The sequence below is a fragment of the Thamnophis sirtalis genome, unplaced genomic scaffold (assembly GCF_051295495.1).
Source record: "Thamnophis sirtalis isolate CommonGarterSnake01/CBP01778 unplaced genomic scaffold, rThaSir2_p1.2 scaffold_7, whole genome shotgun sequence".
Lineage (NCBI taxonomy): Eukaryota > Metazoa > Chordata > Lepidosauria > Squamata > Natricidae > Thamnophis > Thamnophis sirtalis.
The window spans coordinates 11,528,867-11,543,187 of record NW_028261387.1 but is presented as its reverse complement, the minus strand read 5'-3'; the positions used below and the strand labels follow the sequence as shown (position 1 = coordinate 11,543,187).

The 14,321-nt window shown below is 41.6% G+C and overlaps 1 protein-coding gene across 1 annotated transcript in view; it reads left to right on the top strand.

The window, feature by feature from the left end:
- The first annotated feature begins 1,640 nt into the window (after positions 1-1,640).
- BRDT (bromodomain testis associated) overlaps positions 1,641-14,321 on the top strand; it is a 32,513-nt gene continuing 19,832 nt past the window's right edge. The window contains 6 exon segments of the mRNA XM_087720750.1: positions 1,641-1,751; positions 3,329-3,458; positions 5,808-5,965; positions 8,101-8,436; positions 10,380-10,508; positions 11,466-11,642. Of these exon segments, the coding sequence (XP_087576876.1) occupies positions 1,641-1,751; positions 3,329-3,458; positions 5,808-5,965; positions 8,101-8,436; positions 10,380-10,508; positions 11,466-11,642 (1,041 nt within the window).

The following is a 14,321-nucleotide window of genomic DNA, read 5'->3' as shown; positions in this document are numbered from 1 at the left end:
TTATATTTTTATTCTTAGTTGAATAATAAAAATAAAATAGTATAAATAGCTTTTCTGCCTAGAAAAGCAGTTTACTATTAAACAAAGAGGTACAAATTTAGAAATAAAATGTTTAGTGGAATATGAAGAATAAGTAATAAATGTTTTGTCAGTAATATCTGGTAGAAGAGATAGGAAAATGGTTATAGTAAAGAACTGTGGAAAGAAAGTAGGGGGGAAAGTACATCTTGAGCCTGTGTCAAACGCTTACCATGCCTACATCCCACTCCGGCCACCACCACCCCGGCTCTCCGAGGTCAAACACATCCTAGATGCAGCCCTCAATGAAATCGAGTTTGACACCCTGTTCTACACTAATAATCCCTAGAAATCTGCAATTTTCCAAAACTCAGGATATACTGAAGTGTTCTGACCCTCTCCTCTGTCCAGCAACGAAAGCCGAGACAAGCTTAACTAGAATGTACTTTTAATAGCAAGAAGCCAAAATCTCGGTGGCGGAAAGCCAAGCAAACAAACAGATAAGGACCTTGGCAGCAAGTCTGACAAACCTTGGCAGCAATTCAGACAAACCTTGGCAGCAATCCAGCCTGCCAAGTTAGTTACATTCTCTTTAGTCAATGTGTTGACTTCTGCAAGAGGGGCGCGTCACAAGCAGTCTTTTTTATAGTCTGGAGAGGAGCCTAATGACCACCAGCTGAATGCAATTACCTCCTGTAATTGCATAATTGTTCCTGACGCAGGAATGGCGTGCATCCAGGAACAACTCATTGCTGGCTTCTGGATCACTCTCCCTTGTCTCTTCCCCACTGGTCCAAGGCTCAGGTGCCACCTGGTGGCCAACCAGCCTCTCTGCACCCTGCTCGGAGTCGGAACCCTGTCCAGGGTCCTCCACATCCTCCAGGGCCGACTCATAGGGCCCCTCGCTGTCGGAGTCTGGTGGCAGCTCCAACGGCTCCTGCTGGGCCACAACACTTAAGCATCATTAAAATGAGACTCCTGAAGGCCACAGAAATATAGTGACATTGTTCCTTTGCTGTTTGATCACAAATGATGTATGTGCATGATTACAGTTTGAGAATCTTTTGTGCCCACACTGCTGCTTATTGGGAAATTACCTTTTGGTGGAATTCAAGTACAGATCATCTTTGACTTACGACAGATCATGTAACAACTATTTGAAATTTTAAAAAGATTTTACAAATCTAAAAAAAAAAAAAAACTTGGAAAAGAGACAAATGAAATTCTCCGGTTCAAACATTACTTTGATCTTACTGGATATTGGTAAGTTGCTGTTGTCTTAGCCCCTATATGATTGTTCGCCATTAGCTTGTTTTGAGGGAGGTTACTTGAATTTTCCTTTTATAAATGTAATGTTTCTTAATCCTTGTATTTACTAATGATTTAGGTATCAGTAAGACCTTGGTTGATTTATTGTTTTATGTTAAAAATTATTGCAGGCAATGACATTGATCACATGAGAAATCCTTCTCAATCTCCCCATATTTTCATGTCACGTATGTAAGTCTTGGACTTACAAACTATGCTCTTTAAATCTACAATCCTTATATGTTGTTGTTTTTCCTCTGCTTCTTATTTCTTTTTAAAACATACAGGATTATTATAATATTGTAAAAGAGCCCATGGATTTGACTACAATTCAGAAACGTCTGGAACATCAATACTATACATGTGCTGCAGAATGTATTGATAACTTCAAGACAATGTTTGCAAACTGCTATTTATACAATAAGGTATCTACAATGGATCACCATATCTATTAATATAAATATTTGTGACAAACGTTTGGTTGGGATACAGTTAGTCCTTATTTAGTGACTGCTTTGTTAACTGTTCTCAGTTTCGATGATTGTGAAAAAGTAACTTTGCAACCAATCCTCATATTTAGAATCATTGTACATCTGTAAAACAAAGGAAAGCTGAAGTAAGATTATAAGCACAGTCACAGTTTCATTTAGTGACTACTTCACTTAACAAATGAGCTGCCAGTCCAAATTGTGGTTGCTAAATGAGTACTACCATGTTTCCCCCAAAATAAGATAGGGTCTTATTTTCTTTTGGCCACTGAAATAAGCACTAGGCCTTTTTTCAGGGAAGTCTTATTATTTTTGAGAGGCAGGAGCAGAGGTGGGTTCCTACCAGTTCGCACCAGTTTGGTAGAACCGGTTCGTCAAATCTACCGAACTGGTTAGAAGAGGTTCCACCAGAAAGCAGGCCACACCTACAGAAGAGGTTCCAAAAAATTTGGAAACCCACCACTGACAGACACACACTCACAGACTCACACAGAGCGAGAAAGAGAAAGAAAGGAAGAAAGGAATAAAGAAAAAAAGAAAAAAAGAAAAGAAAAAAAGAAAGAAAAAGTGAGAGAGAGATGAAAGAAAAAAGGAAAAAGGGACAGAGAGACAAAAGGAAGGAAAGAGAGAGAGAGAGAGAGAGAGAGAGAGAGAGAGAGAGAGAGAGAAAGAAAGAAAGAAAGAAAGAAAGAAAGAAAGAAAGAAAGAAAGAAAGAAAGAAAGAAAGAAAGCACATGGCCGGCAAGCCACTCCCACCAGGTCACATGGCTGGCAAGCCACTCCCACAGAGGAGGCCACACCCACAGAGTAGGTTCGAAAAAAAATTGAAACCCACCACTGGGCAGGAGGCAGTGAGCGTGGTCACCTCATGGCTGCTGCTGTGTTGCAATATTTTCTGGGAGGGCTTATTTTCAGGGGAGGGCTTATTTTCAGGAAACAGGGTACCTGTATTTGGGCTTCTTCAACACCACTTGTTGCCGTTATGAATTGGTGAAAATTGAAGCAATAAACAAGCCTTTTCCTTTTTCCTGGTTAGTTTTTCCACTTGACTATTAACCGTTTTATTTCTTTTATTGCTTCTCTAATTCTTGTTTTATTTTTCTAGCAGCCTGTTTAATCATTCCTATTCACCAAGAAAACATGCGCATTTTGCCTGAGAAATGCATTTGCAGAAGCTACATAATGATTTGTCTCAAACTGTCTCTTTTACCTCTTTCCACCAATTTCTGTCAATTATCTCAGCATATGGATGGGGACGATCTTACTGTTTGGATGAGAAGTTAGACTGGTGTCAGTGATTCTTAAGTTCAAACGTGTAAATAAAACCTCCCTCTGAAAAATACTTACAGTCCCGAGTGACTTCTAAAAAATTTCAACTTTTAGTATAAAGAATATTTTCTTACACATTCAGAGAATTGAGGGCTTCTATACCCTGAGTAGTATAGTGGTAAGATCTAGCAGTTTTATGAGCAATTTTATCTTGGACAGTAATAGGCTCCAACATTATCTTGCAGCCTGGTGATGACATTGTTTTCATGGCGCAAGAACTTGAAAAAGTGTTTCTGCAGAAAGTTGCCCAGATGCCCCCAGATGAGAAAATAGTGGTGACCAATAAAGGGAAAAAGGGGGAAGGAATCACAGACGGTAAGAAATGCTTGACTTGATGTTTCTAAACAGATTATATTGCTTGCTAAAGTGGTTTACTAAAATCCCAATAGCTGGGCAGAAGCCTCTCAAAATGTAGTTGCTTGGGTGGGAGTATATGGTGACTGTAGACAGTTTGGTATTTGGTCTTAGCAGTTTTTGCTGAATTACTGAAGGATAAAGAATATTGCACTTTTAAAGTTGAAATTCTTGAATAGCTCAGGAAATTGAGGTGTGCAACCATATACCTATGGAGCAGGGGTGGGTTTCTTGCCCTGTTCCAACCGGTTCGGTTGGAACGGGGGCGGTGGCATCCTCATGCACGCGCGCGGTGCACGCATGCATACTAGCGTCTGTGCGATGCTCCAGCTGCTCCTGGACAATCACGCAGGCGCTGTATCCGTCCTGCGCATGCGTGGAAGCGCAGAACTCATCAAAACCGGGTAAGGACCGCGGGCGGGTGGGTGCGCCCTTCGCCGTTCCCGGAAGTTACTTACTTCCGGGTTTGGCAACCAACCGGTTCGCAGGGACCGCCGCGAACCGGTTGAAACCCACCCCTGCTATGGAGGGAAGAGCAGTGAAACGTATTGTACTTTTAAGCCACCTGATTATAAATAAAAATTAAACATTGATCCTGTATATTTACATTTGAAAACACAATGGTGTCTTTCATAAGAACGTCTCTAAATTATTTTGTTATTAAACAGGATTAAGATAAAAGAATGGATTGGTTCCATCACTTGAGCATAATTCTGTACAGTAATAATCGAGCAGACCATGTTTTCCACATATTCTAGGGATACTACCGGTACTTTCTTCTTCTCTTTCTGTCAAACTGGTTTTTCTTTCTCTCTTCTTTCTTACACACTAAACTCCTAAAGGGAGACCAGATTATTTTTATCCAAAGTCTGACTTACTTATTGGTATTAAAGGTTTTTTGGCATTAGAGCATCAATTGCTAGCTCATTCTGGTAATTCTTTCTCATGGGTTTCTCCCATTGCCTGATATCATGCATAATAAAGCTGCACATCATACCCTAGTTGCTAACATTTTGTAAAATATAACTACATCTTTGGTACTTATAAGATAATCATCTGCATTCAAATTAGCCATGATAATTATCTTCTATTAATGTGCCATTCTTTAGATACTACGGTAATATACTGTTGGTAGAAGCATTATCATTTAGGAACCAATGACCCAAATGGTGTTTCTTGTTTCGGTCATATAAATATTAAATATCCACAGTTATATTCCTATTGGAGTCTATAGCACTCGGGTCTTGTCTTGCTAAAGTAAAACAGTGCCGAAATGGATAAATTAACGAAAGAAATACAGGGAAAGGAAGAATCAGAATTCTACCAGATATGGGATAAATGGTATAGGTGGATGGAGGAAAGAAACAAAAAGCAATGAAAGAATATAACAACACTCAAAAATAATAGTTATGAGTAAAATGAGAGGGTGAAGAATGGTGAAATCAAATCAGGACGATAGCTGGCATATAGACTGTAGAACGAAAGAGAAAAAAGGAAATGATATGAAACTATATGGGTTTGTGGAAATACCATCCCCAAGAAAACATAAACTGAGATTTGAAAGAGACACCTATAACAATAGAAAAGGGGAGGGAAGAAGGAAGGGAAAGGAGAGGAGGGTGGAAGGGAGAGAAAGAGAAGGAGAGATAGTAGGAAAAGAAGAGGAAGAGTGGAGGAGAGGTAAGGGAAGAAGAAAGAGGTAAGGAGAGGTGGGTGGAAGGGAGAGAAAGAGAAGGAGAGGAGGGAGGGAGAGAAAGAGAAGGAGAGAGGGTAGGAAGGGGAAGAGAGAGGGTAGGAGTAGAGGAGAGGTAAGGGAAGAAAGAAGGGGAAGGAGAGGAGGAAGTAGAGAAGGAAGGGAGGGAGAAAAGAAAGGGAAAATAAGGTGATGTTACAACAGGTGCTAGGGATGGTAAACAAAGCAATCCAAACTGTACCTTATAACCTTTTAAATGGAATAACAACAGTATAAGAATGGCAAAGAAAAAGAATAACTATGTGAATGTATACCTATAATTGTATGTAAGAGAATAAATGACAGTAAGAATATAAAGCACAATATAGGTAAACAATATTTAGTTATAAATAGCTAAGTATAAATAAATATAGAATTTTTCGTGCTAAAGTAAAACAGATTGCCGTGGTTATATATAAATGCTATAGTTTACATTTTAGTTATTATATAAGACAGTATAGTCTTGTGGGCTATGAAAGCCAGTGGCGGGGGGAGGATCAGAATGGAGAGTCTTGCCTCTTTATGTGTGAATGCTACTAGGAACCCATCACTAGTACACTATCACTTTGTTTTATTAGCTGCTGAGCAATATGATGCCAAAAAATCACAAATTCAGCATACAAAAAAGTCCAGAAAAACCAAGCCGTTCCAAATGAAAACAGTGATCCCACAACTGCACACCGCAGAGCCTTCTCCTTCTTCGAGTGTCACACCAACATCTGAAGCGGTTATCAAAGTAAGATGAAATATATTTATATATAGTTCTTTGTTGTGACTCAGCAGAAACCTCCTGTGAGTTGTTTCGGGATTCGGGGCTGACCGACTCACAGGAGAGGATAACAAGCAGCTGTGGCTCGTTAGGATCTCCTTCTGCGGATAAAACACTGATGGTGTCATGCCCTAGTTGCAGAAGTCAACGTTCCATTCTGTTCCGTTCCTGTTCTAATCAACGTTCCCCGTTCGTGTTCATGATTCAGAGAAACCAACTTGGAGAAGTGGTTTGCTGTAAGAGTTTGTTTTTGCATTTGCTGCTTAACTTTTTGCCAGAGGCTTTTATCTGTGTTTATTTTGGGTTCGCAGCCAGCCCGAGCCGAGACTGATAAAAAACATTCCTTTGAACATTCTGTCTGGCTGTAGTTTCTGAATGGGCAAGGTGGGGGTCAGAACAGTTCTTTATATTTAGGAGCTGTGAGGTTGATTGCACGTTGACTTCAACTTCTTGTTTAGGAAATGGAGAGTAGAAATGGTCACAGTATGGAATCGCCTGATAGGAACTGGACTGAAATTGATTTAGAGCACGATTATCCAAGCCTTTGCCTTGCTTGGGCCTCATTAAGGAAAGAGAAATCATTTTGTGCTGCATACAAAATATATACTATACCAGTAGTTAATGTATATAAATAAGAAGCTTCTTTTATTTTCATTTTTTAAATTATCTTTGGGGGCCACATTATTAGCTGTCCAGGGTTGCATATAGCCTGTATACTGTGAGTTGGACATGCCTGATTTAGAGGGCATCACCTGAGGAAGACTGTTTTAGATAAGCACTCATTGCTCGAAGTAGCTGGTCTTTTAGAGGTAAAGAGGTATATGTCTAGTAGGATCAGACTGTAAAAATGTAAATATTAAAATAGTATACTGTTCTGACCCCCTTGTCTTACACCAACACACACTCCAAGCCAAAGATAAGTTACGGCATTTAATTAACAGACAGACAGGTCCTTGGCAGCAACCCAGCACAGACAAGCTTGGGCAGCAGTCCAGCACAGATAAGCCGTGGCAGCAATCCAGCCTGCCAAGCTCACAATAATGTTCTCCAACATTAGTTCCTGCGCTGACTTCTGCAAAAGGGGCGTGTGCACAAGCATTCCTTTTATAGTCTGGAGAGGAGCCTAATGACCACCAGCTGAGTGCAATTACCTCCTGTAATTGCGTAATTGTTCCTTACGCCTATTAGCTCTCCGGTGCCAGACATCTAGGAACAAGTCCCTTGGCTCCTCCCCACTGCTGACGTCCGGATCACCCTCCCTTGTCTCCTCCCTACTGGTCCAAGATTCAGGCGCCTCCTGGTGGTCAACCAGCCTCTCTGCGCCCTGCTCTGAGTCGGAACCCTGTCCAGGGTCCTCCACATCCTCCAAAGCCGACTCATAGGGCCCCTCACTGTCGGAGTCTGGTGGCAACTCCAATGGCTCCTGCTGGGCCACAACAGTATACAATGAGGAAATTTTATATCCATTCATATACTCATTTTGTATTTTTCTCCTTACTCTCTCACTCTCTGAAACAATGGTACACTACAGTGTTTAGGCCAAAGAATAGTCTATGAATCTGAACATTTTGAAAAAGTGTTTTTTACATACTTGAAAAAATATTTTTTTTATTTTGACAAAAAATAATGAATGGCTTCAACTAACATATTAGTAAGTTTCTTATAGCATCTGGGGCAGGGGTGGGTTCTGGCAGGCACTATTGCCGGTTTGCTCGTGGAGGGAACCGCGTACATGTGCACGCTTGATGCGCAATGGGCATGCATGTGCAGTGCTGTTAAAATTGTTCTGTGCATGCGCAGAACTGAAAAAACAAGATGGTGGTACCTATTGCAGGGCATAAGGCGGCTCCTGGGGAACTGGTTCGGGGGCGTGGCAGGCCTGGGTCACTGCCGATTCCAGCGACCCAGGCAGCCAAACCACTACTGGTTTGGCCGAACTGGTCCAAACAGGTAGGAACCCACCACTGATCTGGGGCAAGAGGAGGATTTTTTAAAAAGCTACCTATTATAATTAAATTTTGACTGTCTTAGCCCAAGGATCGTAAACCAGATTTTAAATGTACAATTCTCTCTTTAATAAGCCATGTTCCTGTAATGAAAAGGGTGTGAAAAGGAAAGCTGATACCACTACAGCAACCATCACTGCAAGCAGCGAATCTTCTCCGGCGCTCCTCGAACCCAAAATAACCAAGATCTCCACCGGAAAAGAGTTCCTGTCCGAAGAAGCCTTATCAGATTCGTGGCAGATAACTGAACCCACAGAAAACATACAGCTAATAGAACCACTGGAATACTGTAATGAAATTCTTATAGAATTGATGTCAAGCCAGCACGCGGCTTACGCTTGGCCATTTTACAAGCCAATAGAGAGCGCTTCCTTGGACCCTGAAGAATATCTCAATATTATTAAATGTCCTATGGATCTTGGAACAATTAAAGTAAGCGGGGTTTGGCATCGTAAATGGAATTGATTGCTCTATACAGGTGGTCCTCCACTTACAACCAGTTGCTTAGAGACTGGTCAAACTTATGATAGAACCAGGGGTGGGTTTCTCGCCCCATTCCAACTGGTGCACGCGCGCGGTGCACGCATGCGTACTAGCGTCTGCGCGACGCTCCAGCTGCTCCTGGAGGATCGCGCAGGCGCTGTATGCGTCCTGCGCATGCGTGGAAGCGCAGAACTCATCAAAACCGGGTAAGGACCACGGGCGGGCGGGCGCGCCCTTCGCCGTTCCCGGAAGTTACTTACTTCCGGGTTCGCCGACCAACCGGTTCGCAGGGACCGCCGCAAACCGGTTGAAACCCACCCCTGGATAGAACCAAAAAATGGTATTTACAATCAAGATTCAAAGTTCCAGTGGTGGTCCTCCTTGACAGTCATGTGGTCACATTTTGGTTGCTTTGCAACCAGGCTGTGTTTACAGTCATTTGCATCATCCTTCAGTCAAATTACTATGATTACCTTTGCTGCCAGAAACCAGCATGCTTAAACAAACCACACATTCACTTTATGATTTCAGCATTCATTTAACCATCACTGCAAAAACCACCACTCATAAAACTTGAGTACAACCACAAACGGCACAACTTACAAATGTAATTCTGGACTCCAATAATGACATAAGTAAAGGACCACCTGTATATTATGTCATTTTAAAACCAGTGTGTCAGGTAACAGTCGGATAACCACCACTTTTCTGCATTAGCACCAATCTCTCATTTTCTGTACTGTCTGGCACCCAATAAAATTTGTGAGACTGGAAGAATGTCTCAACCTGATTTGAATCAAAGTATTGTCATGTAAGAGGTGATGCCATTGTAGTTATTCATTGCATTATCTTTGTATAAACTAAAACAAAATATGGGAGCATGGGGCAGCCCTTGAAGAGCATTTGGAGACTTCAGCTTGTCCAGAATGCAGCCGCGCGAGCGATCGTGGGTGCACCTCGGTTCACCCACGTAACACCTATCCTCCGCGAGCTGCACTGGCTGCCTATTGGTCTCCGGATACGCTTCAAGGCGCTAGTCGTCACTTATAAAGCCCTTCATGGTATTGGACCTGGGTACTTGAGAGACCGCCTACTGCCAATTACCTCCACTAGACCGATTAGATCCCACAGATTAGGCCTCCTCCGAATTCCATCCGCCAGCCAGTGTCGACTGGCGACTACCCGGAGGAGAGCCTTCTCTGTGGCTGCTCCGACCCTCTGGAACGAGCTCCCCGTGGAGATTCGAACCCTCACCACCCTCCAGGCCTTCCACAAAGCCCTTAAAACCTGGCTGTTCCGACAGGCCTGGGGCTAAAGAGCTGTTGCCCCCGTCTCGAATGGTATGACTGTTGTGTGTTTTAAATTATGCATTGTTATGTGTCGTTTTTAATTTTTTGTCTGTATCTTCCCTGGTTTGAGTTGTGAGCCGCCCTGAGTCCCCTTCGGGAGAAAAGGGCGGCATATAAATATAATAAACAAACAAACAAACAAACAAGCATCGTACTGGTGCAGAAACCAAAGGCTTGGTACAGATCCTGCGAAAGTGAAGGCCTGATAAAAGATGAGTTTTAAAAAATAGTAGAAAAGCGATATAAGGCGATATGGAATAGGTAATCCAAAGGTGTTTCCAGCTGTTGCTGAAATAGAGGTGTGAATGTCAAATTGGGAAGCTCTTCAGAAATACTATCTCTTGGAAAGTAAAATTAAATATATTTATTCTATGGGAACATAAGATGTGTTGTAAATGTGAGGCTACAGAATATGTTAACCCCGGTGGCCATAAAACTTGACACTTTGTGTGATTTTGCTTACTCAACCTTCTCATTCAGAGAACTGATATCTCTATATTGCTATAAGATACCTGACTGAAAGAATTCTTCTATTTTTCACAGAACAAACTGGATAATTGTGAATATAAAGACACCCAAGAATTTGCTGCTGACATCAGGCTAATGTTTATGAATTACTATAGATACCATTCTCCAGATCATGAAATAGTGTCGATGGCAAGAAAACTTCAGGTGAGTTATGGGGGAAAGTAATACATTTCTGGGATCCCAGTGAAATTACAGTAAGTGTTGTTGTGCAACATAGTATATAGCTGAGAATTGTTGCTGCCTGAAATAAAGATTAAGTTATCCTCTTGAGTTCCATTTATATGAACCTGCCCAACTGGCAATTAAATTGAAATTCTATACTGGTTATGATGCAATATCCTCCATTACAGCCAAGAGTGGGAAGATCAGCTTGTGAATGAAGGGCAAGCTACTTAGTACACATATACCAGAGGTGGGTTCCTACCAGTTTGCACCAGTTCGGTAGAACCGGTTCGTCAAATCTACCGGACCGATTAGAAGAGGTTCCACCAGTGGACCCGGAAAGCAGGCCACAGCTACAGAAGAGGTTCCAAATTTTTTTGAAACCCACCACTGCTAAAGGGTTAGGGGTGCAAGGATCTTGTAACTTGACAGCTTTAAGACTTGCATGCTTCAATGCCAGAGTTCCTGAGCCAACGTGACTGGAGGAGGAATTCTGGGAGTTGAAGTCCACAAGTCTTAAAGCTGTCAGGCTTGAAGACCCCTAGTTTTTTTTTCTAAAGGGTTAGGATCTTGTAACTTGACAGCTTTAAGACTTGCATGCTTCAATGCCAGAGTTTCTGAATAGCTACTTGGACCGACCTAAGTACTAATTCATAATTTCATATCCGGTCACATGGGTGGCAAGCCACTCCCACAAAGGAGGCCACACCCATAGAGTAGGTTCGAACAATTTTTGAAACCCACCACTGACATACACATCTCTTCTCTAGCTACTTAATAGCACATCTATATGTCCTCCATTCTTTATTGTGTGTCAGACACCACTTCTGGATTTTGCTTATTTTTTGGATGCTCGTGCAACATAGCACTTTGGGTTAAAAGTCCTAGACTGCAGTCATGGAGAAGGTTTTTAAATCTAGCTACCTTTCTTTTGTGAAGGATGTATTTGAGATGATGTTTGCCAGAATTCCAGATGAACCACTTACTGGTAGATCTCTGCTGCATTCCACTACAAGGAGCCCCACTTCTGTATCTAGCGATAGCAGCTCTAACATCTCATCTGACGAAAGCTCTGAAAAAGAACAAGCGAAACGCCTTGAAGAGCTCCAAGATCAAGTAAGTGGCTGTGTACATAGGTCTGTCAAAAGAAGAATTAGGGGTTCCAACTTGAGCCGAGGTGGCGCAGTGGTTAGGCTGCAGTACTGCAGGCCACTTCAGCTGACTATTATCTGCAGTTCAGCGGTTCTAATCTCACCGGCTCAAGGTTGACTCAGCCTTCCATCCTTCCGAGGTGGGTGAAATGAGGACCCAGACTGTCGGGGCGATATGCTGACTCTGTAAACCGCTTAGAGAGGGCTGAAAGCCCTATGAAGCCTTATATAAGTCTGACTGCTATTGCTATTGCTATTGAGCAGGGGTTGCGCAAGAATACATAAAAATGAGGTCCAGACAGCTGTGAAAAAAGAATTATTTATTCCCCAAATCAAAGAGATTTGCCCACAGAGAAAATGGAGCACAGAGGGATTGTTTTATAGGGGGGTCCTTTGTGTGGGCTTGATGGGCATCCTGGTTCTAGTGTGTGACACATGAGGTGTGTATGTGTTGACCCTGGAGAAGAGGTTGATTAAATCAAGCGATGTGGATTGAGTCTCTTTGTTTGAACTGTGAGCATTATAATTACGTTTATATTGTGTTTATTGAGTTTTGTGTCCTTGCTTGTGTGTGTTTACAATTTGAAATAAGTGTTTAACAAGACACTTTTTTTTGGAGACCTGGATTAGTTAACAAATATGATTCCCTATCCAATATTTCTAACATAATTATATACATTTATAAATTCTCCCCACAGTTCCACATGGCTATATTTTGCTTCCATTTGTGCTTAGTGAAAAATATGGGATCATTTGTGGTGTAAGGGGAGAAAAAATGTGGAAGAAGGGAGAAAGAACTGTGTTGAAATCACTTCCTTATCGAACATAGCTAATAGGAGATAACAAATTAACTAGATATTTAATTACATTAACATTGTCTAATTATAGAATCAAGGCATTTCTGTATTTTCATTCCTACTTTGTGAGAAAAAATTATGCTTTTCTTATGTAATTTCACAACACAATGAGATCACTAGTCTATTGCATAATCATGTATATATAGCATGAGCTTTTTAAAAAGTCAACAAGATATAACTAGAGCCACTTCACTCATTATACTACAGCTTTGCTTACTTAATCATCATGAGTTATAAGCCTAACCAGGTATATAAGAGCAGAAAATCAACCCTACAGGAAGGCTGAAATCTACTTTTATTGAGAGTGGCTACAGTAAGTTGGAAGCAGAGGTGGGTTCCTACCAGTTTGCACCTATTCGGTAGAACCGGTTCGTCAAATCTACCGAACCGGTTAGAAGAGGTTCCACCAGTAGACCCGGAAAGCAGGCCACACCTACAGAAGAGGTTCCAAAAATTTTTGAAACCCACCACTGGTCCTTGGATATGATTATTCTACACTATCATGCTCATATTTATAAAACTCAGTGCCTCTGTGAAAGGTAAGGATGACTACTGCGTTTGTGGTGCAATCAGAACATTGCGTGTGTTGAAGTTGTTTTAACGCAAACCAAAGATGCCTTTTAAAAAACAAGTTTACATCATATTCTTATGCATGCCAGTGCGGTGTGTGAGGTAATTTAAGGTGGTTCTGACAAGTGTCGTCGGCATCTTCATATCCGGTCACATGGGCGGCAAGCTACTCCCATCCAGTCACATGGGTGGCAAGCCACTCCCACAAAGGAAGCCACACCCACAGAGTAGGTTCGAACAATTTTTGAAACCCACCACTGGTTGGAAGCCCCTTCTTATACTCCTAGAATTAGAGAGGTGATTGTGGACTTAAGGTTTGTTTCACACCTCACCTGCTTTGGTAACAGATTTTCTATATTTCCATCAAGGTCATCTTCTTTGCTATTTTCAGAACCTTATCTTGTACATCAACGCACCGAAGGAAAGCAAAAGGAGTGTTCAGGTGTTTTTAAATAACATTTATTTAAGTAAATGCTTTACTTGGGCTCATTCCAGCTGAAATATTTATTAGTAAACAATTATGTTCTGTGCTAACCTTTCATGCTGGCAAGGAGACATAATTAGGAGGAAGGTGCCAAGATAGAAAATGCTGTAGCTATTGGAACAAACCTTTTCTTTGCTCTGATACCTGCTCTTCTCTTTGGCAGCAAATATCACTTTGGGCATTTTTCTCCAGCAAGATGTTACATTTTTCCCTTTTAAAAAAAATACGTGTTTCATAATACTTGAAGTTGCTCTCCAGCTAAACAAGAGCCGTATTTTTCCCCGCACACCATCTGTTTGTTCATAGAAACTGTGTTAGTTCCTAAATATTACTGAACATTCCTTTCTAAATAGAAAAACTAGAAATGGGAAACGAAGGGATGAAAGATTTAGACCACACTATATGGGATCTCATCTCAGTATTCTTGGACTGCAGGCTCGTGAAGCAAATAAGAGGAATAATTTGAAGAAAACACCCACTAGCCTTCTTGATTATTTTCTAAGCTTCCCTACTAGCATTCAATTTTAATTTGTGGCTCTTTTGAATAACCCGGTCTAGTCCAACATTTAGAAAACTTTACCCAAAAAGGTGGGGGGGGATTCTCAGCCATAGATCCTAGCAGTTTCTTATCCACTATCTATCAGTGACGTGCGGTGAGGTTTATGGTTGGTGAGGCAAGAGCCCGGCGGTGGCGAGAAGCAGCGTCCCCGCCGCTGTCCCTGACAGAGGTGTC